This window comes from Drosophila ficusphila, unplaced genomic scaffold (genome assembly GCF_018152265.1).
Source record: "Drosophila ficusphila isolate 14025-0441.05 unplaced genomic scaffold, ASM1815226v1 contig_607, whole genome shotgun sequence".
NCBI lineage: Eukaryota > Metazoa > Arthropoda > Insecta > Diptera > Drosophilidae > Drosophila > Drosophila ficusphila.
This window is the reverse complement of record NW_025064537.1, coordinates 2,431,557-2,456,413: the sequence shown is the minus strand read 5'-3', so window position 1 is coordinate 2,456,413 and position 24,857 is coordinate 2,431,557. Positions and strand designations below refer to the sequence as shown.

General features: G+C 43.9%; 2 protein-coding genes across 3 annotated transcripts; one reads left to right on the top strand and one right to left on the bottom strand.

The window, feature by feature from the left end:
* Nucleotides 1-137: 137 nt before the first annotated feature.
* On the bottom strand, nt 138-6,820 carry LOC108088173 (uncharacterized protein KIAA0513). Of its 2 annotated transcripts, none has more exons than XM_017185850.2 (7): nt 6,014-6,820; nt 4,634-4,697; nt 4,463-4,576; nt 2,635-3,955; nt 1,010-1,104; nt 870-947; nt 138-808 (listed from the first exon to the last, which is right to left on the bottom strand). In XM_017185850.2, exons 1-6 carry the CDS (start codon nt 6,200-6,202, stop codon nt 871-873), a joined length of 1,860 nt encoding a protein of 619 aa, XP_017041339.1. In that variant the 5' UTR covers nt 6,203-6,820; the 3' UTR covers nt 138-808; nt 870. The 2 variants fall into 2 exon arrangements, with proteins under 2 accessions (XP_017041339.1, XP_017041340.1); XM_017185851.2 differs by having other exon boundaries at nt 138-805.
* A 1,576-nt stretch (nt 6,821-8,396) lies between these two features.
* Nucleotides 8,397-24,314, top strand: LOC108088180 (E3 ubiquitin-protein ligase lubel). The gene is given in 20 exon segments (XM_017185864.2): nt 8,397-8,543; nt 10,483-10,616; nt 10,673-10,871; nt 11,302-11,438; nt 11,490-11,609; nt 11,827-11,904; nt 11,906-12,172; nt 12,808-13,089; nt 13,287-13,578; nt 13,639-14,832; nt 15,071-15,240; nt 15,302-15,559; nt 15,876-16,182; nt 16,185-16,430; nt 16,515-20,458; nt 20,531-20,797; nt 21,763-22,220; nt 22,535-22,906; nt 23,434-23,602; nt 23,966-24,314. Coding segments are annotated over 19 exon segments (8,850 nt in total). The 5' UTR covers nt 8,397-8,543; nt 10,483-10,562; the 3' UTR covers nt 24,002-24,314.
* The last annotated feature ends 543 nt before the right edge of the window (nt 24,315-24,857 follow it).

Here is a 24,857-nt window from a genome sequence, read left to right as displayed (position 1 = left end):
GTCTCTGATATTTCGCTGAAAATCATTGCCTTCTTTTCGGCTGTTGCCAGTTTTATGGTTATATCCAAAGAAACGTCGGCCATTCCATTTCAACTTTTTATAACTATAACACATATATGATAAACTAGTGGGACGTGTTGAATTTGGTTAGACTTTTATTAATTTGAATGTATTAAACAATTGCGAAATATTATCTCTTACATATTAAACATACATAGCATAGTTATTGATCTTGATTTCTAACAATTTAAACTGCGATATTTAGCTATTTGCATTGCATAATTTCGGTACACGTAAATATTTAGGTCTATATAAAGTAATCACAAAATATTATTATCACAATTTATGGATACATGTACTTTCAGTATTTTTTAAATGTCCCCTAACTTTTGCAGTAATGATATTCTTGTAACTGTCTTTGATTCAAAGCATATTTCCGATATGCATATCCAATTCATTCATCTACGAGATCTTTATAAATTTAAAGCTAATCATTCAAATCTATTTAAGGGTAAGAACAACAATTTTTTTTATAAACAATAGAAAAATAAAAATTTTTATTTTTGTTTAAATTTTTTTGTAATTTTAGAGCTTACCAAACCCAGTTACAAGAATGCCTACTTGTTTAATATCTTTACGGTTACAACAACGCGAGTAAAAACATCAGATTTCTGATAAAAATTCATTGATCTGCTACTTTAAGTTAGGATTAGCTTGGAGTTGTCGGCTGACTTAAGACAAAAGTTTAGCTTTAGTTGAGACGAAGATTGAAACACGATTTCGTTAGGTACTTTTACACTTGTTACTGCTGTAAAAGAAAGTTATTGTATTATATAATCAGTAATAAAGAAACAGAACCTTAAAATCACCTCAGGTGTGGCGGGCTCCCCAAAGTTGCGTCTCATGGTACATTCGATAAATATTGTCTCTGATAAGTTTGGCTTTATCTAGTTGGCGATAAAATTTTAATATAAGTTCCTATTATCAAGTGATAAATATTTTTGTTTACCCTTAGAAAGATTGAGGGCCACTACATTTTTTTTGAGGAAGTCGAGGCACAATTCTTGGGAAGTTCCCAGTGAGTGCATGTTGCAGGTCAAGGCCCTGTGGAAAAACAAATGATTAAAGTTGAATATAGATGTTTTGGCTTGTTCAAATCCCTCGGAAATATAATTATCTAGGGTAATCCAATTATCATTCGCTTCTTGTAAGCATATTTTACTTAACTAAATTTGTCAACGAGTTTTTATCCCTTGCAGAGCAAAAGGGTATTATAATTTCAGTCAGAAGTTTGCAACGCAAAGAAGGAGACTCCTCAGACCCCATAAAGTATATGATATATATTCTTGATCAGCATCACGAGCAGAATCGGAATACATCTGTACGTCTGTCTGTTTCTCATTGAATTAGTCTCCCAGTTTTAAAGTATCTTGCTGAAACATTCCCAAAAGGTGTGTAGTTATTGCACGCAGTATATAAGTCGGAATGGACCGGATCGAAACTATATAAAATAGCTGCCATACGAGAGATTGAAAAAAATATTCTTTTGCTGTTGTTTTTTTATCATATCGACTTGATTTCTTCCAGATGGAGTTTTCTAACCAATATCAAATTTCATATTAAATTTTTGTCAAAATCGGATAACTATTTCATACAGCTACTATAGGAGGGATCGAAAAGTATATAAAGAATTAACGGAAATAAATTGATAACGTCGTTGTTTTTTATCCCACGTGTATGATTTTTTGAGTATCAAGTTGATTAACTAGCCTTGAATTATAAAAAAAATTTCATAAAAATCGGCCTTAGGAAAATCTATATAGAATTAACGGAAACAAATTATACATCGTTGTTTTTTATTAGACAAATATAATTTATGGAATATAGAGTTTTCTAATGACTCTCGAATTTCGAATTAAATTTCATAAATATCGTACGACTATATCATAAAGCTGTCATAAGAACAATAGTCGAAAATATGCAAAAATTAATAGAAAAGTCGTCATAGCTTCGATGTTGTTTAGCCTTTATGTACCTATATATTTTGTTCGACATATTTGACGACTGCAAGGGTATATCAGCTTTGGCTTGCCGAAGCTAGCTTTCTTTCTTGTTAATAATAGTTTTGATAATAGAATTTAACACTGTCTAGACACGACACTGTGGCAGATTAAGATCATGTATAAATTTAGTTTTAAAAAGGTAGAGAAAAGCGTTATACCTATATATTTATGTTATGTATGTACATAAATATATGAGGTGGAATCAATTGTGGTCCCGAGAGAAGTCGAAAAAATCGTTAAAGCCGCGTTAAATCATTTGTCAAGTTTTTCTTCAAAGGTTAACTTTAATCACCTAAGCCTAATACCTTTAAAAACTATTTTATTAGCCTGTAATAAACTACAGATAATATTCAGTTATATCGCATATACATATCTACAACCTGAAGCTTCTCCATAACTCTTAATAATTTGTTTAACGGTTTCGATATATTATAAATAATAGAGATCTCTTAATTCTTAAAAATTTCTCTGTTTTAAGAAACATTGAAGTAGCAATCTTAACTTTTTAATTATTCATAATGTATTGTTTTATCTGTTCAGTTCAAGACTTTCCAATTTAATAAGGACTCACCCGAGCTGTCGAAATGCAATGTCCTCCTGATCCCTGGCGGACTGCTGTGGGGTGATGCTGGTCTTGCTCTGCCTCCGGTTGGCCGGAACGGAGCCAGTGGACGCTGGAGCGGCGGATTGGACCGCCTGGTGCGAGGAGCTGGATGATGAGTCGCCTCCCTGTTTTCGATGAGCCTTGGGAGGTGGTGCCTCTGCTGCTACCGTTCCTGCTCCCACTCCCCCTACCCCTCCTCCGCTGGCTACCTGGCGCTGCTGCTGCTTCTGCTGGCGGCGCTGCTGCCTCCGCATTTGGCTCTGACCCCGGTGCTCCCGCTCCGCCTGCAGAGCGTCGTGGAAGATGGCGTTCCAGAAGCGCGCCTGCTGCCAGATGGGCTGCTGCCGCAGCGAGGAGAAGAGGTACTCGCGGTAGGGATCGCACCCGGGCACCTCCACCTCGTGGTAGAAGAGGAAGCAGAGGTTCATGAGGACCGCCGCCGGAGCGTAGTCCTCGCACTCGCTGCACTCGAAGAGGGCCAACGCGAAGTACTGGGCCAGGCTGCCGAAGGTGAGGGAATCGAGGCGCTTGGACTTGTGCCGCTGCTCGGTGAGGAAGCGGGTGAACCACAGGCGGCCGATCTCCAGTCGCAGCAGCACTCCGAACTCCGACTTGAGCTCCAGGTCGACGGTTCCTGGGGATCCGCCGAACAGCAGGGCGGTGAAGTGCTTCATGAACTCCTTCACCGGCTCCTCGCCCGCTCGACAATCCAAGCTGATCGAGGAGGCCCACGAGGGCACCGAGTTCTGCGACTCCGAGCGGATGAAGTGCCGCCAGTCGGTGGACTCCATGCTGGGGCTGGCCAGCAGCTGATCCGGCTCGTCCCGCAGGCTGGTCAAAGTGCTGCTGTTCGAGGCGCGACTGCGCGATGGGAGGCGCATCGAGTTGCTCCCGCCCGCCCACTGCTGTCTTCCCGCGGATCCCGCTCCTCCTGCTCCACCCGCTCCACATCCCCCTCCCTCCGTCGGCGGCTGCACGTCGATGTGCGGCGTCAGGGACTCCACCGTCTCGCCGATCCGCTGCGAGTCCCTCTGCATGTCCATTTCACTGCGACGGGCTCCGGCAATCGCCCGCGCTCTCTCGTATCCGCCGGAGTGGCGCGACTCAATGGAGTCCGATCGGGTGGTGCTGCTCACCTCGTGGGAGCGGTTCACCATGTGCTCCGGCAGCGAGAGCGAGCTGCTGTCCTCGCTGCTGCTCGAACTGCTCGAAGATCCGGAGCTCGAGCGGAGCGGCCCAGCCAGCTTGCTGGCCGCATGGCGACCTCGAGATGGCTCCAGTCGGGGACCTCCAAAGGAATTGAGAGAACTAAATTAATTAAAAAGTTTTTAATAGCAGAAAAAGTACATCAAATGCTTGCGGCGCCTTGGAAATAAATAAAATATACGGAACTGTTTAATAATTTTTAAAAACATTTTTAACGAGAGGTGCCTCATTGGATTTTCGGATTCAGCATAGAAGACAAGTTGCAGATCATTATTTTATCTGTATGTTTTTAATATGTTTTTAAGAGGGCAAAGAAATTATTATTGGCTTAATATCTTGTAAAAGATGATGTATTTTACTAATCAACTAAAGCTGCACACCTGTAGCTAATAAACATATATTTTTATTTTATGTTGATGTATAAATAAAAAATGGATGAAAAAGAAAAAAAATAAAAGGTGTTTGTCATTGCATAAATGCGCCTTATCTGTTTGCACAAAATTCTAAAAGACGTATAAAATATTTGAGTGCTCGTTAAAAATGATATCTCTAATTGTTATAGCATCCCCTGAATTTGCAAATCACTTACGAGGCGCCAAATTGGGTTGGCGGTATCGTCCCGAGATGATTTCCTCGTGTGCTCGCCGTGCCTTCACCCGGCGTCCCTCGAAGTCGATCTTGGTGTAGTCAATGGACTCGTCAACTGCAGATTGAAGTTATATAGTGTTTGATAGTGTATATTCATGGACTAGGTACTCACACTTGGGAATGTCTTCGTCGTCATCGCAGTAGTCGGAGTCGCTGCTGCTGCTACTCAGAGTCAGCTGCAAGTAAACCAAGTAAAAGAAACATTTCAGAACGAACTCGATCATCTGCGAGGTGTTTTGGGCCAAACGGAGTGTTGTTTTGATTAAAAAGTCGAACCTGCTTCTATCGCTTTGTAAATCTGTTTTATTCCCCTTGAATGTACGTCATATTCGAACCCCCAAATGCGTATTGAAAAGAGCAATCTCAGTGATTGATGTTCCGAAACAATGCCAAGGAAAAATCGAATGCTGCACTTTCTCCTCTTTTCTGGCTGGTGTAAATATAATTAATTTCAATCAAGGACGAGGCTGCAGGGCTCTGAGCGAGAGAAAGTCAAGTACAAAGGGAACAGCGGAGAATGTGCCCCCGTTTCCAATTCCCGCCCATCCGCAGCCGGCACCTTCCGCCCCCAAAAACGCAGATTGGGGCCCCCGAGTGAAGGTCAAACGAGTGCAGCGGCAAAGCGGAAACAGCAAGAACAAACAGCACAACAAAAGTATCAAAGTGTCAGTTGCTTTTGCAGCATAGACATAACCCACACACAATCTGCCACCCATCCCACCTTCTACCCTGCCACCCAGCCACCCTGCCACACCCCCAGCCCAAGCACCTCTTGCCGCGTTCATTACCAAGGCTAACCCAGTCAGCCCTAGAGATGTGCGTGGGCCAGGCGTGACTGTATTACATAGCAACAGCCTATTGATTGGGTCATAAACTAATGACAGTATGGGAGAAAAAAAGAATAGATGAGACTAAAATTCAGTTCATTTTTATAAACTAAAAATCATAGAAAAATCAGGTCAGAAAAGTAGAACCGAAGAAAATTTGTACCAACTGTTAATAATATCTTGTTCACAGAAACCCAGCCATTACAAGTTGCCACTATATCTCCACCAATTTTATAAGGTTGCAAACACTTTTCAATACCAAAGAGATAATTCATTCTTAAACATATTATATTAATTGATTGAGTTTGGGTAAAGAATCTTCATTACAGTAAGAAAGGGTTATTCTCCAAAAATAATGCTCAATTAAAACAAAAATATTCTGAGAAAATTTTTAAATACAGAAAAAAAAGGTATAAAGCAATGGGGTCAATCTTTATTTAGCTATACTTGAATAAATTCTGTTTTGATGATTTCTAATTGAATTAATTTATATTTCACAAAGCTAAAATAAGCTTTAAGTAATAAAGTATATCTGCTTTGCTAAGTGTTTCATGTCCGTACACTCTACCATATATTAGATATAGATTAGCTAATAAAGGAAATATGATTATAAACCCCTCCGTTTCCCATCACCCCACTCACGCTGCGTGCCCCAGTTGGCCCACCTTGTTGGATATTCCGTTGAGGAGCTCGTTGCTGTTGCCCAGAACTGTGAGGAACTTGGACTTGAGGGCCCCGATGCTGGGCGTTCGTTCCATGAACAGTTTGATTTTCGATCGCTCGCCGGCAAACCCAGCCGGCGGCGTTCCGGGCACCGCTCCCGGAGTGGGTGGCTGTGGCTTGGCATCCACCATTTTGAGGGGACTCCTATCCCGATCTCTTAGTTTCCTTCCTCAGGAAGGACTTTGTCCTTGGCGCTGTAGTCCTCGCGGAAAAGTGGGAGCGGCCGTCGAGCGTTGCAACTGCGATGCTTCTAGTATCGATTTTTCATATGCTTTTGCATGCGACGAAGGTGAACTTCGTACTCAGCTGCAGGATTTTTGGCGCATTTCATGCACGGCTCAAAGGAAAATTTTCAAGGCTTAAACCCATGCCTTAATTGTAGAGGGATTTTGATACTTGACTCTTAATCAACTACAAATTTATGTAATAATTATTTCACTTCGCTTCCGCTTCATTTGGATTATTGTATCTTAACACACTTGTGGACTTTGATCGAATGTTTTGGACGACTAAGCTAACGTTATGCAAAGTAAAGCCAGGAAAATCGGTAAATAATAAAGGCACTTCTTTAACCGTTAGTATTTAGCAAGTACTCCTTGAGCGCCCAAGAGGAACACTACATATTCAATTCCCCCTGGCCCACACACACACTAGCGCACGCACACGCCCCTTTTGTACACGCAACGCGAAGGCGGGAGGCTAGCGGTGAATATTTTCCTGTGAGTTTCCCACACGCGTCCATTGCCTGCAGCGAACATTGCGCGAATGCAGCCGGAAAACGCTGGCCAATATCGAAGGAGCGTTAACATTTGTCGGGCTTTCCGTTCGCAGCTGTTATCGATTGTGCGGGAAATTTACATGGCATCTACATCGAATCGTATTTTACACGTGAAAGCTGCTCTACATCTTTTACACGTTCTATACACAAATGCTCTTGGGGAAGCTCCACGAAAGCTTTTCACGGAGAGACCCGGCGTTTTCAATTGTTTACGTACAGCTGGCGAACAGCTGATCGAAGCCAACTTGCGTCAACTGAGGCAAGGTTAAACGTGGGCGTTTTGTTTTTTGGGGGGTGGTGGGTGGTGGTTTCTGGGGTTGGGGAATGCTTCCCAAAAATGTGCGTGTCTGCAATTATTGAACTTTGACTCTGTCGCAGCCAATTTAGTATGCATCGCATCTATTTTTAGACCGACCTGCGGTTATCGCACGGACCCCACACGAATCCACCGGCGGGGAGCCTTAATTCCATAATTCCCCAAACACCGAATATCTTTCGTCTATTGAAATGTGCTTTTGATTTGCACCTCCGGCAAACAGCAGGTGGCCCGTGCCGATACTTTTATTGTCGATTCCATTTGTTCGATCGGAAAGATATGGATGTTCTTTTTTATCGCCGGCACTTAGCACACTAAGTGCAAAAATGTTCAAGGTCTTCCCGCAGGAGATCCCCACGGATACTTGTCAGTCGTATATCATAATTATGGCTGGGGAGCATCCCGATGAATGATTCAGAGCGTTCCTCGCGGCGCCAAGATTTTTGGATAAACTAAATGTGGAATTTGACATGCAAATCTTTTGATGAAAATTTCTTAAAACTTTCCATTGAACCCAACTCTTTTTAAAATTTGCCAAATTTCATCAGTATAAGTCAACCATTGTGAAGGAAGTTTTATATCCAAAAAGGCCAAGCAGAAATGTGTGGTTTTGGAAATTCTTAACAGTTATTAATATTAACCTCAAATGAGTTTTATTTCAAAAGAAGAATTATGTACAAGCATTCACCAAGCTGTTACATACCAAATACACATTTATTAAGTTCCCATTTATGCTAAATGTGAGAGTGCCAAACTTTCTAAATAATATATGTAAGAGATACATAAAATTTTGTACCCACAACAAATTAATCAAAATTTATTATAACACCTTACAATTTATATATTTCATTCATCAAATCAAGAGAAATTCAGGAAGCGCAGCAAGTAATAAATTTGAACAACACTTGTATGTTCTGCAAAATGTTTAACAACAAAATAAGATAAAGAGGAATATGCCAAAATAAATGTTATTCACACACGCGACGGCGTCTCGCAGCCAAAATGTTATATGCCGCTCGAAAACGATGTATTTATAAAACAACGCGAAAATGCTGAAAATAGGAAAGCGATGAGACGCGGCGGAGACTGAAGGAAATGGAAACGGAAGAGCAGACAAAATGAGAATATAGATCTGCGTTGACTTCTTCCTACTCGCGCGACGACTGGGGACCGAGGACTGCAGTAAAAATGCTGTTTAGAATCTGATTGAGATTTCAGTTCGCTGGGAGACGATCGTCGAACGAGACCGTAGCAGAATTTTCATGTCGTGCTGTGGCTAGGCATTAGAAACATATATATTCCTATATATATTCATGTGTTACCAGCTGGCAGTGGCAGTTTTGAGTGCGGCAAGACGCGTCAAGTGAAATCGAATTATGTAAGTGACCTCTGCATTTGCGGAGCCCCATCGCTGTTCAATAGAAACAAGCCGCAAAGTTCAATAGCAATTCCAATTCGCATCGCAATTAATCTATTTGAAGTGTTCTAATTATAAATCTCGGCTAAATTTAAACACACAACGCTCCATGGGAAAGTTCAAGGCATTAAGCGGAATAAACAATCAAGCCAAAAATCATCTAGAATGCAAAACGATCTATATATTTTTTAAAGCCAATTCGCCAATTAACAGAATTTAAAACTGTGCATAAAAGAAACGCAGATATAGGCAAGCCAAAGAAATGTTTAAAAATAGTTCCCAAAAGTTCTCCCGTAAAAATAAAAACTTTTTCTTTCGCGGCGTGAGACTGTGTCTGTGAGTCAGCGTTGCGTCCGAATCGGTGGCTGCCTCCCAGGGCATCTGCCACTCGAAGACGCCGGACGGAGGGACGAGGGGGCAGGTGGGGGCGGATCCGACCAACCACTGCAGGCGGCTTTCATGAATATTGCTGCGCAGTGTGACACAATTTCGGCCGAAAAGTATGGAGTGGCTGCAGAAGGCATCGAAAATAGCGCGAGAGACTCGGGAGTGCAGCCCGGTGTGAACACGTTGCGTATACGCGACGGGAGAGAACACCAATTCTGTTTTTTTTTTTGCTGTGTTTCGTAAAGCCTCTTGTATGGCAAATTTAATGAGCCGTGGAGCACGTTATTAGTGCGTATAAAAAGAGCAACTTTAGAAAATTATTTTAAAAAATATTACAAAATAATTAAAAAAACCTTACTTAGACAAAATATGAATAATTAATTCACAAAATTTTTTCAATTTCATGCAATCATCACTTTAAAACTAAAAACCTTTTTTTATTTTTAACTAGTATAGAAGTACGTTTTTTACCCAACTAAAACAAAGAACTTGTTCAATTAATCCGAAGTGCTGACCTTAACATTCATTTTACTTAAACTACTTGTATTAACATTATTACATTCATTAAGACATTAAGTGCATAAAATAAATTATTAATAAGTATATTACGAAAAGATGACACCATTTAGACATGGATTTTTAAAACCTCATTGAAGATAATAAATTATCGAGCTTTTCGTTTATTACTTTTAATTAAATCAAAAAATTTTTTTGAAATCAAAAATAACTTGATGATTTGCATAAAGGTTTTTCAACGAAGAATTGTAAATAAATCGGTTACACTAGTTTATTGCTGTGATGTTGGCATTTATATCTCAATCATTTGGCAATGTTCTAACCACCTGCGTCACTAAAAAATATGCATTTACTCACCATTTCTCTCTCTGTTAATATTGTTCATTCGCTTTTATTTACAAGATTTTACAAGCAATTCTCTTTAACTCAAACTAGAGAACAGTTTTCTGGCTTGAACTCATTCTCTCGATTTTTTAATATTTCTCTCCCGATCACCAATTTTCTTGGCATCCCATCCACTTAGCCGCGTTGACAGAGCACGCCAATTGAGTCACTTAACAACATTTCCCTCTTTCGCATCATTTCATAAATAAACAAGACCGAAAATGTTTTGCCAAAAAATGTATCTGCGTTTATTCTATGCATAGGTGTTTTAGCCTAAATTTAGCGGTTTTATTCTCAATCGAACTCTTGCTGCGTTTAGTTTTGTGCACAGCATCCACGAATTGCATTTTCCCAGCACCTTCCGCATTGGTCGTTGCCTCCGGAATTTGGGTGAGCCAGCTAAAAATATGCATTCATAATTCCCATTTTTTGGCAGTCGACTTAATTGAATTTGAAGTCGTTTGAAGTGGCGAAAATGTGGCATAGGGAATCTAAAATAAAATAAAGGCAATAACATACGAACTAAATAAATAACAAATGTATTAACTTGTATAAAATAGAATATAAAATTTGATTTGTCTAACCGCCCTTATAATTCTCAGTTTCTCTTAAGTATTCAGATAAATAAGAAGGCAATCAAGCCAATCGAGAAGACGAAAGCGCGACAATTACCAGACGAATAAATCGACAAGGATGACGACCAAACAGTTGCTCCACAAGAATGTGAAGTCCATGCCCTCGTGGGTGGTATGTAACCAGGATTGCAGCAGCCAGTATCGAGTTGCACTAATCACCTTTTCCAGACCGAGGCGAACGACCGCATCGGACCGAAGCCACCGCCCACGCCCCCCAATGGAGTGGCTGGGGGAGCTCCCAAGGCTCCTGCCCTGCCCCCCAAGGCAAAGAGCACCCCCGAACCGGACTACGAGATCATCGAGTTTACTAACCAGCAGTACTCCAACGAACCAATGAAGACCACAGTGATTAGGACCAAGACGCCAGGTATTTAGATAATAAATACTTCATAGTTGTCTTTTAAATCAAAATTTTCTTACTTAATGCATAATAACGCAGAACCAAAGTAACTTATTACCATATAATTTTTTTATTTTTTTTAACAAGACCAAACTCATTTGCTCTTTTGCGTAAAAAGAAATTGTGAAGATTTATTCGGAATCTTATGACAAAACCAAACTTTTAATTTTAAATTTTATATATGCAATCTTTTGATTCAACTTTATTTCTATGTGGGGATACTTTTTATCCATTTCGACTCTATTATTGAAAATTAATGAAATAAATATTTAAGTTATTAAGAACTTGAAACAAAACCCCAATATTAGGTTTTCGTTTGAGCAACATAAAACATTATTTTATCTCTTTTAATGTGGCTCAACTATATATATTTATCTGATCCTTTTTAAAACCTCAGATAACAAGCTGAAGTGCACCTTGTGTGGCTCCCAGAATCCCTGGGTGACCTGTTCCGAGTGCGCGGGCCAGATCTTCTGCGCCTCCTGCGACGACATGTTCCACAAGCATCCCAAGCGCAAGCAGCACATGAGAAAGGTATGAATTCTGATCCCGGAAAAACGTGTAACTAATAAACTTCACTTGCAGGCCGTGGAGCAGGGCACCCCGCCCATTCCCCCGAAGGGTGGTGGGGCACCGCCCCCAGTGGCGCCTCCTCGACGCAGCAAGCGCGGTCTACTCACCCCTTTTCTGGGCCGCAAGGATCAGGTACGCCACTGCACGATCTCCTAGACCCGTAAGCAAAGCTCCGTGGTAGTCTACTCGTAGAACCAAGTTTGTAATCGTTGAATGCTTTAATAAATCAAATAAAACCGTCCTCAAAACCAGAAAGCCCGCCCGAAATCGAATCAGAAAAAAAGATATATTTTTTCCATACTTTTTCGACTACCGAAACCGAAATGGCACCCAACCCGATTCTTTCCAGATGCTGCCGCCGCCCTCGCCCACGCCCTCCCACAAATCGCTGGGCGGCTGGCGGGCGCAGCTTGGGGGCGCGGCCACGCCCCCCCGTGCCTCCGGTCCCTGCCAATACCAACTCGTCCGGCCAGATGAACAACCGCCCGCTTCCAGAGCCGCCACGCAGCGAGGGCGGGGGATCCTCGAGGTCCGGAACCCCCAAGTCCGTCTTCGACACCATCCAGCGTCCCCCGTCCGTGCAGCTGGAGAAGATCAAGAGCAAGGCCAGTGCCACCCTGGACCGCATGGCCATCCTGCAGCAGCGGTACCGCCAGCAGAAGGCGCGCCAGGACCTCAGCGCCAACAGCGAAATGGTGAGTGACCGGCGGATCCCGGGTTACAATCATTGGAGTCCTCCCATCGTCGAGTGTCTCGTATTTGCACGGAGAAAATTATGTCAATCGGGGGTCAATTATATCTTTTGGATAACGTATTTTAATCATACCCTATGAAAAACTATTTAACTTATCAAGTAAATTGTCAATTTGCCTAAAGAAATTAAATTATACTTTAATATTCAAACAACGATAAGAACATTTAAGCGCAGGAGAAGTAATCCAAACAAATGGAATTACTTCTAAGGAACTAAAAGAAATTATTAAAACAGCTCGCATCAAAAACTCCGTCAGTACATTCCAAACAAATTCTTTAATTGTTCAAAAATTGTATTTTAAATTAATGTTTTGTCTCTTCTTTGAATAATTAATTTAAATGGAAACGAATTTAATTGGTAATCTATTTTAAATGACGGTTCGACTATTGCTTTTTTGTAAGAAATATAATGCAGGCATGGTGATCCGTGATATAATTTTTTTCAGTGCTTCTCGTATCGTATGTCGTATATCGTATATCGTATTGTCACTGTCACGTCTCGTCATGTGTCGTTTCTCCCTTCCCTCTCTCTCTCTCTCTCTTTCTCTGTTTCTCGTTGGTCATTTCCCCACCGCAGCATATGTCGAATGGAGCCGGCTTCGAGCACTGGTCAAACATTTCACCATCGCCCTCGCATTTTCGTTCCGGCAGCATGTCATCCGGTCTGAACTCATCCCATTTCGATCTCTCGGATGACTCACAATTTCACAATTCCTTGCTGCTCCAACAACGACAGGCGGCGGGCGCACAGAGGCGTCAGATGAGCACCTCGGTCTTCAACCTGAACACCAATCCTCGGAGACCCTTGGCCGAATCGCAGAACGGCAGCGCATGGCTAGCTAACCAGCGCATCCAACAGGTGAGTTAATGAAAACAATTAGACTAAAAACATAAGGCCAAGAACCACGACAACCTTTTGAAATCACTATCAGATTGACATGCTTGACTTTAACCGTCGTTACAAATGAAGTCACCTTTGATAATTATTTTTGGAGGAAATTAGATTATATTACCATATTCTTTTGTATTTACTATTAAACTCTCCCCATTTTGCAGGCTCAATCCCTTGCTCAACTAAACTGCGCTGGCTGTCAGCAAAGTCAGCAGCATCCTGGCTGGGCTCAGCATCCGCATGCTCATCACCAACATCCGCAGCACCAGCACCCCGATCAGTGGTCCCAGTTCGGCTCACAGCAGCAGTTCAACAACTCGAATCTGTCCCTCAACGTGGGACCGGGATACATGCAGCAGCACCATCCGCACTTTCCACCTCCGGTGTTTATGACACAGCGCGGAATGATGCCGAACATGTACCCGGGAGCACCCGGCTATCCCATGATGCATCCAGGTAAAGCGGGATACTTCCATAAATTTATAAAGAGTGTCTTAAAGGGCTTTCCATCCTCAGGTGTCATGGGTATGCCTCCTACAGCTGCCTCAAGAGCTGCCTCCCGTTCGCGATATGCCGCCTCCCCAACGCCCAGTCGCAAGTCCATGTCCTTAAGGCGAAAGCGAAACAGCTACGTGGATGACGAGCTAACGGATGACGAGGACTCCGATCAGGATGACCGCAGGTCCCTGGTCTCCAATCGCTCGGGCATGACCAGTGCCTCGCGGTCCAACCAACACCACCAGCACCACCATCAGCCCCGTCAAAGGCGCCTCTCGAGTGCCTCGCAACTAATTGCCAACGATGAACTGGATGGGGATCAGAGGCACGGTTCGAGGCAACACAAGATGCGGGACCGCCGGGGATCCATTGCCAAGTCCGTTCAGAGCGAGTGGTTGCCGGAGAGGCGGGACAATGAGGGAACCCTCACCAGAAACAAACCCATTGCAACAGACTCGTCCCGAACCAGTCGCATTTACTCCGATTTGGAGTCCGAGGGATCGGGTGCCCGAGCTCTGGTGCAGGCCAAGATTCAGCAGAAGCTCCAGGAAGCCGATCAGCACAAGTCCTCGAAAAAGTCTGAGCTGAAACGAAAGCCGGAGATGAAGGACGAGAACACACAGGCTGCGGCGGTGGTGCAAAAGGTGGTGCCACCAGCCCAGGAAGAAAGTGCCTCCGAGTACGAGGAAGTGGTTGAAGAGGTGACCGCATCGGAAAGTGAACAAGAAGCTCAGGCAGCTCCCGAACCCCCGGAAGTTCCCGAGGAGATCGAGGCCGATGAGCTGGGTCCACCACCTTCTACGCCGGATCACGAATGGGAGTGCGAGTTCTGCACGTTTGTCAACGAGCCCAACATCAAGATCTGCTCCATCTGCTGCAAGACGCCCAGCAAACCTCCAGTGGCGCCCAACAAGGCTAAGAAGGTGGAGGAAAAGCCACAACCACCTACTGAAAAAACCAATAAAACAACTTCCAAGCCGGAAGTCAAGTCAGTGCAAAAGCCTGCTCAGAAGAGCCAGCAGTCTAGTCAGAAAACCACATCAGCGTCCACCAAAACTAACCAGGGTACCACTACCACCTCCAAGACTTCGCCAACATCGAACTCCAAGAACTCCTCGAGTATTCCCGTGAAGACTCCTTCAAAATCAACCCTGAAAACCTCGTCGGAGAACGAATCCGACAACTCGCTGGCGAAGAGCCTACTGCACAAAGGTAGGATACAAAAGAGAATCTCATTTTTCGAGGGCACCAAGGCCTAGACCCCACCACCCAAGACTATTTACTTAGTTAGTACACTAATAAAGCCTCCAACTGTAAGCCTACAATTAACGCATTTATGGAAACCAAATACAGAACAAAACCACAACCCAAGCCGCCTCCAGTTTGTTTGATTTGAATCAGTTGGTGACCCCGATCCCCAAAGCTAATGCTCTCATCCGTATCGTTCCAGAGTCCGTTGAAAACATTTGGAATACGCTGGATGAGAGCATTCAGGCGCAGGCGGAGCAGGTTTTGAAGAAGGCCCAGAAGGTCTCCACGGGCTGTGGTGGCACTCCACCCCGCGAAACAGCAGCCGTGGAAATGGGCACCTCGCCGCCACCCCAGAGCATTTCCACACAAGTAATTATAGCGATACGGTTTATCTGAAGCAAGATCGGAGTAACAACCTGGCTTATTGCAGACCTATGACGCACTACCCTTCAACTCAAAGTCTGAGGAAATCCCGACAGTGGTTCCGGATCGCTTTAGGACCCCGGAACCGAACAAGATGGAGCGACGACCGCACTACCGCAGCAATTCGCAGCTGCAGCAGGAAAACGATCGATATCGCAGTGCCAGCGATCTGAGGTTCCACGATGGCTTCGGTCTGGATCCCTACAGCGCCGGTTTGGTCACCAGACGACCCAATTTCATAAACGAGCTGCGCATGCTGCAACATGTGAGTTGATATTATAATGAATAGGATGAATGGCTGTTGGGCAAGAAAAATCAATTTAAAGGAATCAACCTAAAAAGGCTTTTAATTTTAACTTAGAACGCCAGTTTATCTTGATAAGCTGAACACAGTTGATGGTCATTAAAGGATTTTTAATTTATTGGAAACTGGTTTAAATTTCCTTATCCTCATTAATAAGCTAGGAATAGATTTAACTTGATTAACTTGAAATGATTAGAGTAATGAAGCTTTTAATGCTACATAATTAACCTCTTTAATAATCAACACCTAATACAACTATTCTGTCCAATCGCTTTAGCAAATCTCCTCCCCCTTCGACATGCCGCATGAGTCATTCGGCGTTAAGCACGAACCGGCTCGGGATCCGGAAACAGAGATGCACATCATCCTGAAGGAGCTGGAGCTGTACAAGTTCACGGTGGAGGAACTGGAGGCCGCGCTGAAGTACTGCTCCCCCGAAACGCATCCCATTCAGTGGCTGCGGGAGAACTGGCTCAAGCTGGTGCAGACGGTGCAGAGCTTGTCCACCAAGTATGGCCAGGAGAGGGCTGAGAACACGATTGGAACCGTGTCCCAGAACGAGGCTCGTGAGGCCCTCCGCAACTCCGGGGAAACGTGTGGCAGGCGGTGGCCGACTGCATCCAGCAGAGGCAGCAGAAGTTCAGGAAACTCTCGGCCAAGGGGAACTTCCTGCGGGACGACATTGTAAATGCGCTGACCGCGCACCAAGGTAATTTGGATCAGGCGCTCGTGGAGCTAAATCGAACGCAGCTCAAGCCATTTCTAATGCGCATCTGGGGCTCGCCGAATGGCGTTGAGAATGAGAGTGGCGCAACCATTGACACCAAGTCGGGTTAGTTTGTAGATCATCATCAGTCAATCGCATATTCATAATGTCCCATATTTTTCTCTTCCCGCATTCATTTGCCGAATACAGATATCCATGACTTCCTGAACACTCATGCTTTGGACTGCCTGCAGCCTCCATTGGCGGTGGAGAGTCCCAATCCCGGCCAAGCCAACCCTTTCGATCCACTCCGCCCCGATGACAGTCCAGTTAAGTCCACCTACGCCACTCCCAGTCCCTACCAGTTGGAAGACAGCACCCTGAAGAACCTGGAGATACTCATCGGGAACATGGAACAGAACCAGGCCAAGCAGAACCAGGAGGTCCTGCGATCCATCGAGAGCATGCTGGACACCTTCAAGGGCAAGCCGGAGATGGAGTACGAAACGGATCCGGAGATAATGCGAATCCTCACGAAGAGCCCCATTAGCACGCTAAGACCCTCTGGATCGGTGGAGGATAGGTCCTCCGAGGACGTGAAGAACTTTGTGTGGCAGCACATTCAGGATATTGTGCCGAACCTGGTGCAACAGGTTGAGCAAGAGCTGATGGAAAAGCCGGAGGTTGAAGTTCCGGTTGAGGTAAACCAGGCAAAGTTGGCGAGTCCGGAACCTGAACTTGAACCTGTGCCTGCACCAGAACCAGAACCTAAACAGGAACCGGAACCGGAACCGCAACCTGAGCCTGTGCCCTCGGTGGATCCGGGTGTCTACATCATGGAGGAATTCATTAAGCCCAATTTGAGGGAGGCGAGCATCCGGGAGGAGCTTCCACCTAATTTCATTTATGCCACCGAAATAGCCAACTTCAAGTTGGAATTTGATCGTGGCACTGAACGATTACACGAAGCGGAATGGGAAAGCCATGATCTTGAGGATGCAGAACGTACTGTGTACAAAAGCTACATGGCTCCAAAAGAGGAAGTCAAGGAGGTGGTCAAAGAAGTAGCTTTAGAAGCTCCTGCAGCCAAAACCCAAGAAGAATCTTCTCCAGAAATTGCCATTAACCTACAAAAGACTGAAACTACCGAAGAAACAAAACATGGAGCTTTGGCCACCTCAACTAACGAAAAAGAGACTGTTAATGAAATACTTTCACAGAACACAGTACTTGAAATAACTACACCTTCAATAAATGAAGAAAACATTGTAACTGAAACAGTTGCACTGCCAACAGAAGAAATTGTTACTCAGAAACCGAATGAAAATAATTCGCAAGCTCAGCAAGTCCAATCAGAATCACAAGCCCAAGATGATGACAAGCCAAGCACAAGCAGAGAAGCCAACCGAAGGAACAAGCGATCCCATGAGGCCAAAAAAAGTAGATCCAGGGAACAGAGTCAAAAGCCAACTAATCGAGTGAGATTACCCAAAGACATCGATCAGAAAGTACAAGCAGAAAGCACTAAGCCATTAGAAATTGTCCCTAAAAGGGCAACGGAAGAACCAAAGGCAGTGACTGAGGCTAATTCAGTAACTAATATTCAACCAGTCGCAACTTCAACTAATGCCGAAACAAAAGTTATCGAAAATAATGTCGATTTATCCGTTCCCAATCAAAATTTGCTTACATCTTTAAAGGACAATACTGATAATACCCCAGCCCAAAGCGAACCAGAAAATTTATTAACAAACACCGTTGCCGAAAGTGTTAAAGAGGTGGTTTCAAAACAACCTGAAGAGTCCCAGCAGAAGATCGAACCTGCAGACTTAAAGGATACAAATGCAATTATAACTACAAATGAATTAGCTATTGAACAGGTTCCGCAGTCAAACTCTAATGCCTTTTTGGATCAACCTGCAAAGTCTATAAACATTACAGAATCTGCTGCCATAACGGAAATACCTGAACCGAACACTCAAGCTCGAGAAGAACCTAATGTTGAAAATGTTTCTTCTCCAATAAGTGAACCTATAAAGAATGATAAATTGGAAACTGGCCAAGCAAATCAAGTGGTTGGAACACATACTCCCGTGATTACAGCCCCCTCCCCATCTATTGCAGATGAAACTCATATAGCCGAAAATGTAGAAATAACACCCAGTACTTCATCAATAACTAACGATCACAAGCGAAGTCCGAAACGTTTTTCAAAGATTCCCGTGAGAACCCTGAGTAGCAACAGTCTTCGAAGTGAAAGTAGAGGAAGTACTAGGACTCCCACAGCCAATGATGAGATCGAAAAGGAAGAGTCTAATAGAAAAGAAGAGCAAGCTACGGAAAGTGAGATTGCTCCAAGGTCAGATAAGTCATCCGAACCAAAGGAGACATTTACAACAGAGAACGAGGTGGTTCAGACAGATGCTGCTGTTAGTCAAGAAATCCACTCTGAAAAAGAAGTTAAAGGTATTGAAGAACCCACAATCCAACCACTTATTTTAGAGCAGGAAGTACACCCGCCAACTGCAATAGCCATAGCTGTAACTCCCACAGATTCTGATGACGTATTCGAAGATGCCCCAGAATTCAGCGGCAGTGAAGAAACAAGACCCCATGATGAAGCCGCTTCCGATGCAGAACTCTACAGCCTTGATAGCGATGGACAGCGGGCAGAAACCAAGTCCCCGGAGAACGAAGTCCTTTTACTTCTCGATGAGGAATCCCAAATAGAATCTTCAATAGCCAAGTCAGCCAGCAATACAAGCTTTGCTTCCCAGTCAAGTCAATCAGAAACTTCGAAGGTTGTCCTCAAGGAGTTCGTTCCCTCCGGAGATCCAGCCAAGCAGAACCTCAGCGAACTGGTGTCGGACACTCAGCGGCTGATCAAGCAGATGCGCGACGAGATCAGCATGGACGAGTTCGAGTCCACCGACGAAGATGAGTTCTCCGACGAGTACTCGGATGAGTACGACGAGGGCGAAGAGGAGGAGTGGTACGACAGCGAGGGCGAAGAGGAAGGCGACTTCGATGGCGAGGAGGGCACCTACAACGAGCATACATCCTTTATAGAAGAAGCCTCCACCGGAGACGAGGGCACCGAGATCGAGGACATCATGGAGGAGGACGAGGATGAAGCGGAAGAAGACGAGCCACAAGCCACACAAATCGCACAAGACATTGTACCAGACATTTCGCCTGCTCTATCAGTCACCCCCACCAACGAAGAAACCGATGCAAATGCCCAAACTGAGGTTGTTTCCTCCGCAGGAAGGAGCCTGGTGACTGAGTTGCAAAATCCCGTTCAGGAGTTGATCTTACCTCCTCAAGAAAATCCGGAGGAAGTGAAAGTGGAAGCTCTACCTATTCAACCTCCTGCTATTGTAACCGACTCGGAAAGTCGACCTGCGGAGCAACCTGTTGAGCTCGTACTGGAAGTCCCTCTGGAAACTGAACCTCCCTCTGAACCGGCACTCGTTGAGGAACCCACTGCCATGCCCATTACACCCGCACCACCTATTGTTGATTCCGAATCCCGACCCGTGGAGCTGCCTGCTGAAACCGTGCTGGAAGAGCCCAAAAAGGTAACCCCGAGCGTGAAAGGCAAGAGTACCACCACAACAAGCTCTACCAAGACAAAGTCCACAGTCAGTAAGATCCCCAAGCCCACCAACGAACCCACTAACACTTCGAGTAGCTCCCCCCTAAACAAGAAGGTTCCGCTGCGCTCCAAGTCCTTTTCGGCACCCATGGGCATCTCGTCCGTGAAGCGAATCCAGGAGGTGTACCTTCAGAAGCAGACCTCGACGGTTCCGGCCGTCAGTCGAGTGCCGCTCAAGAGCAGTCCTGCCACCAAGAAGTCCATCAACGACGCCATCAGCAGGTTCAACTCGAACGATGGACCCAGCACCAGTGGAGCAGCGGCTGCAGCAGCTTTGCTGAAACCCCGATCCCAGCCCCGAATCCCCAAGAAGAAATACCACGAGACCTGCTTCTCGGACGACGACTACGAGACCTCCGCCACGGAGGAGGAGCAGGACCGCGAGGATCCCAACCTGACGGAACCCCTGAAAGCAGAACTGCTAAAGCGTAAGCTGAGTATGCCCGTCTTCCGGGCGTATCCTAGTGTTCAAGAGCCGGTTATTGAGGACCCAGCGGTGTGTACCATCCAAGAAATAGTTGAACCAGTTCTATATACATCTGGGCTCCTTTTCTTTCTCTTTTTTCAGACCCTGGCCCGCAAGTACGTCGATCAGGAACTGGTGACCAACATTGCCGAAGCCCAGATAGCCGCCACCTTGGTCAACATGAAGTTCTCGGAGGACGTGGCCTTGTGGGCAGCGAGGGAGTGCTCCGATCTCGACCAGGCCATCGCCATGCTCCAGCAGGAGTGCGAACTCTGCATGAACAGCTACCCCATGAACCAGATGGTGTCCATGCTGAAGTGCCTCCACAAATGCTGCAAACAGTGCGCCAAGAGCTACTTCACGGTGCAGGTGAGCGGTAAACTCTGTTCTCAAAAGATTGTGTGAAGGGCCTTAAGTACAAAGAAAATCTGTTAATCAGTTCTCACCCGAGAACAACACGCCTTGCTCTTGTATGTATGAAACATTACACTGTGCGACAAAATTTAACGAAATGTTTGTTTGAGTTACTTTTTTGATTGTTTTCGGTTAAGGGGCATAAGTTATGCACAAAAATATTTATGCCACCTTCTAAGTGATAGGATTTCTTTTTTTATGATAAATTTTATGAAATTATTATTATGAAAATATTTAACACAAAATATTATTATTTTTTTTACTTCCAATAAACTATTATTTTTTTTAAAAGTGAAATTTTTTCTGATTTTTTTGGCTTTTTCAGAGGTATCCTCGCGTAACAAGTTCCATACAAAGTCGCCCAGAGTATAGAGCTGGGAGAAAAAATTTTAAAGCATTGTTATAAAAGCCTAACGGTATATTTGCTTAATACATTTTAATTAATAGATATTGAACTTGCATTAACGCTTATAACGGTGAAAAAATATTTTCCCAATATGGTATTATAAGGCTGTGAAATATGCAAAAACACGCGTTTTTGGGACCTTTGAGTGTGCGTAGAAGCTGATTGGCTATTGATATTAACAAATCCAAAAACTTGTATTCTTATTTTGACTAGTAGAAGTGAAAAATAAGAAAAAATCAACTCAAACATTTTTCTGTCGCACAGTGTTATTCGTTCGTATTATAACAGCTGCTCATATTTGTGAACCTTAACCAATTAAGCTTTCAAAATTTTCAATCTGAAACCTAATAGGGCCTTCAGTAAACAGTTTGTAGAATTTAAGGTTGGTGTGGATTCATTTGATTAAACCATAATTAAATATTATTTGCTAAGCTCAAAAATTGAATGTTAACTATTGATTGATTGATTGATTGTTCCTTACGTATTCTAACTGTTACCATGTCTGTTTCTACAGATTACCGATCGTAGTATCAACGACTGCAGTTGCCCGTTCTGCAAGTTGCCCGAACTGAGTAATGAGGCTCAGCACGAGGACGAGCACCTGGAGTACTTCTCCAACCTGGACATCTTCCTGAAGAGCATCCTGGACGGCGATGTACACGAATTGTTCCAGCGAAAGTTGCGAGATCGCACTTTGCTGCAGGATCCCAACTTCAAGTGGTGCATCCAGTGCTCCTCCGGATTCTTCGCTCGGCCCAAACAGAAGAGGTTGATCTGCCCGGATTGCGGATCGGTGACGTGTGCCCAGTGCCGGAAACCCTGGGAAAAGAAACACGAGGGCAGCAGTTGCGAGGCTTATTTGGAGTGGAAGCGCGAAAACGATCCCGAGTTGCAGGCTCAGGGAGTTCAGGAGCATTTGGCCCAGAACGGGATCGACTGCCCCAAGTGCAAGTTCCGCTACTCACTGGCCAGGTAACTTCTGACTTTCCCAATTTCAAAAGAAATCTTTTCAACAAGCGGAAACTTTAAAATCTAAATGGTTTGTTCGGTAGCAAACCCATTTTTTTTATTATTATACTTTGGTGAGAGCTAATAAATTCTGAAACGAAATTTTCCCCCAATCAACCCTGAACAGGATTTTCTTAATTTTTTGAAAACCATAATACAATTTGATTCTATTTATGAGATTAAAAACCCTTAAAACCTTTGATAACCCCTTTAAGTTAAATTCTTTTAATGCAATGAAATATTAGATTTAATTTATATTATTTTTGTCAATTTTTCAGGGGCGGTTGCATGCATTTCACCTGCACGCAGTGCAAGTTCGAGTTCTGCTACGGATGTGCTCGTCCTTTCATGATGGGAGCCAAGTGCATGGTGTCCTCGTACTGCGCCAAACTGGGATTGCATGCCCATCACCCGCGAAACTGCCTGTTCTACCTGAGGGACAAGATCCCCATGCAGCTGCAGTTCCTGCTCAAGGAGAAGAATGTCAAGTTCGACACGGAGCCCATACAGATAAAGGACGAGTCCAGCAGTTCCTCCAGGGCCCGAGCCCAGGCCCGCTGCCCCATCCCGCTGCAGAAGGAAACTCCGCAGGGTCTCGTCGATACAGTTTGCAACACCGAGGTGCCCGACAAGCACGCTGGCATGTGTCGGTAAGTTCATATTCGGGAAAGCCCCCAAATCATAAATCTGTTGCTTAAAGAATCTTAAGAAATCCCAAATCGTTTGTGTTTACATATGTGTTTACCTTTGTAGCCAACAGATTTTAAAGCTCAAAATTTCCGTACTATTAGATATGATGTATTTATTTATTTCTGTGCTTTCCATTTAACTCTCCACAGATTTAAAATCACGTTAAAATGTGTTTAAGCTCTTTGGGTATTTAAGAAGATGTGATACCTATTCAGTGCCACATCATAAGTTCGGTGCAAAAGTACCTCCGATACCTCTAATATTATTTTAAATCACTTATTAAGGTGTGTAAGGGGATAGCTATATTTTTTTTACCAGCAGAAGTCACAATAAGTGATTTTTAAAGGATAAAGATATAGGCTGCACCTTATTAAGTGACTTTTCCAAATTCAGGGTATAAATCTCCACAAAATCTCCTGAAAAATGTAACCTTTTTTAAACCCACAAAACTTATTCAATTCTCATGTTCTAAATCTCGTTTTATCAGCACCCACTACGTAGAGTATTTGGCTGGCAAGGTGGCCAAGGCTGGCATCGATCCCCTACCGATCTTCGACCTGACGGACTGCGTCCAGGAGCTGCGTAGGCGTGGCATCGCCCTGCCGGAACGCGGACCGTGGGACACCGACGAGATCTACAAGACCATGTGCTCTGAGGTGCGTTCTCGATATCATCCACTGATCGCTTATTGATTTTGCCTTATTTGTGCGGCGTGGTTTTGATTTGGCTTGCCATTTGCTTTAATCGGGTTTCGCTACGCGGAAAACGAGTTTCCTTCGGGGGCGATTTGTTTTCGCCGGGTGATTCATTCTACGCCCCCGTCGATTGATCGAGGCGGAAAAAGCAAATAAAGAAAATAGGATCGTTTAGCCGCTAACTAAATTTGGCTGCCGTCTGACGTATTTCACACGCGTCTTAATTGATATTCGTTTTATTATTATTTAATTGTAAACAGTTTGGCGGTCGAGCCGAAAATGTTTATAAACGTACCCATCTCTCAATCTCGATCTTTCTTATAGGTAATCAAACAGCATATTCCACTGAAGTCGGCATGATCAGGAGCAGGAGGAGAAGTGGTGTGGTGGAAGCGGTCGACTGTTGCAGTTCTTCATTAATTTTTATTATTTATGGCCAGCACTTTTATAGACATTTTTGTACACCTACCTGCACACGAAACAAACTTAAGTTGTAGACAGTTCGTTAGGCATTAGATATGGCATATATACACCTTCATCGACACTTACTCATCGATCATCCTTCCAGCAGAATTTCCCATTTTGTTTAGTCACTAAGAGATGGAAAACAACAGACCAAAATCCGCACGTGTAACCAAGTGCATCCAATAAACCGAATATGTGAAAATCCAATGTTCTTCGATTTTTATTAATGATATTTTCCCTGTGAACAACGAAACGCAGATGGTGCGTTTGGAAAAGAATTGTTATTGCAACATGCCAATAAAATCAGCAAAAGAGTTCTTCCTTAGAAGATTCCCACAATGCTAAACTCTAGTATACTTTTAAGGTTTCCCTGGTTTGCTGAAGCAAAGCACCAAATGATAGCTTTGAATATCTTGAAAGTCGTAATTCCGCAGAGAAATATATTCTTCCCCTTGAGCGTTTGCGATATTGCCAAAAAGGCAAATGCGACCCATAAATTATGTCCCGCGACAAAAAGAAAAAGGCAAAAGCAACAACCACATCGGGGAAAATAAACCAATACAGTAAGTGGGTGATATTCAAATTCAAATTCAGCCAAGCGTCGGGACAAAGTTACTCGTGGAAAACGGGGAACGTGATGAAACGAGGGACGCTGATGGAGGCATCGTAAAACCTATTTTCGTAGCGATTGAAACGAATTTATGCGCGCGGCACAACATGTTTTGATACTCGGACAGTTTTACACCAATAA

Bases quoted from the DNA above. Each gene is read 5' to 3' on its own strand.
- LOC108088173 (XM_017185850.2), bottom strand. From the start codon at position 6,202: ATGGTGGATGCCAAGCCACAGCCACCCACTCCGGGAGCGGTGCCCGGA. The intron at 4,698-6,013 runs GTGGGCCAACTG...GTTTACTTGCAG, and splicing joins TCAACGGAATATCCAACAAG to CTGACTCTGAGTAGCAGCAG. The intron at 4,577-4,633 runs GTGAGTACCTAG...TTCAATCTGCAG, and splicing joins CGACGAAGACATTCCCAAGT to TTGACGAGTCCATTGACTAC.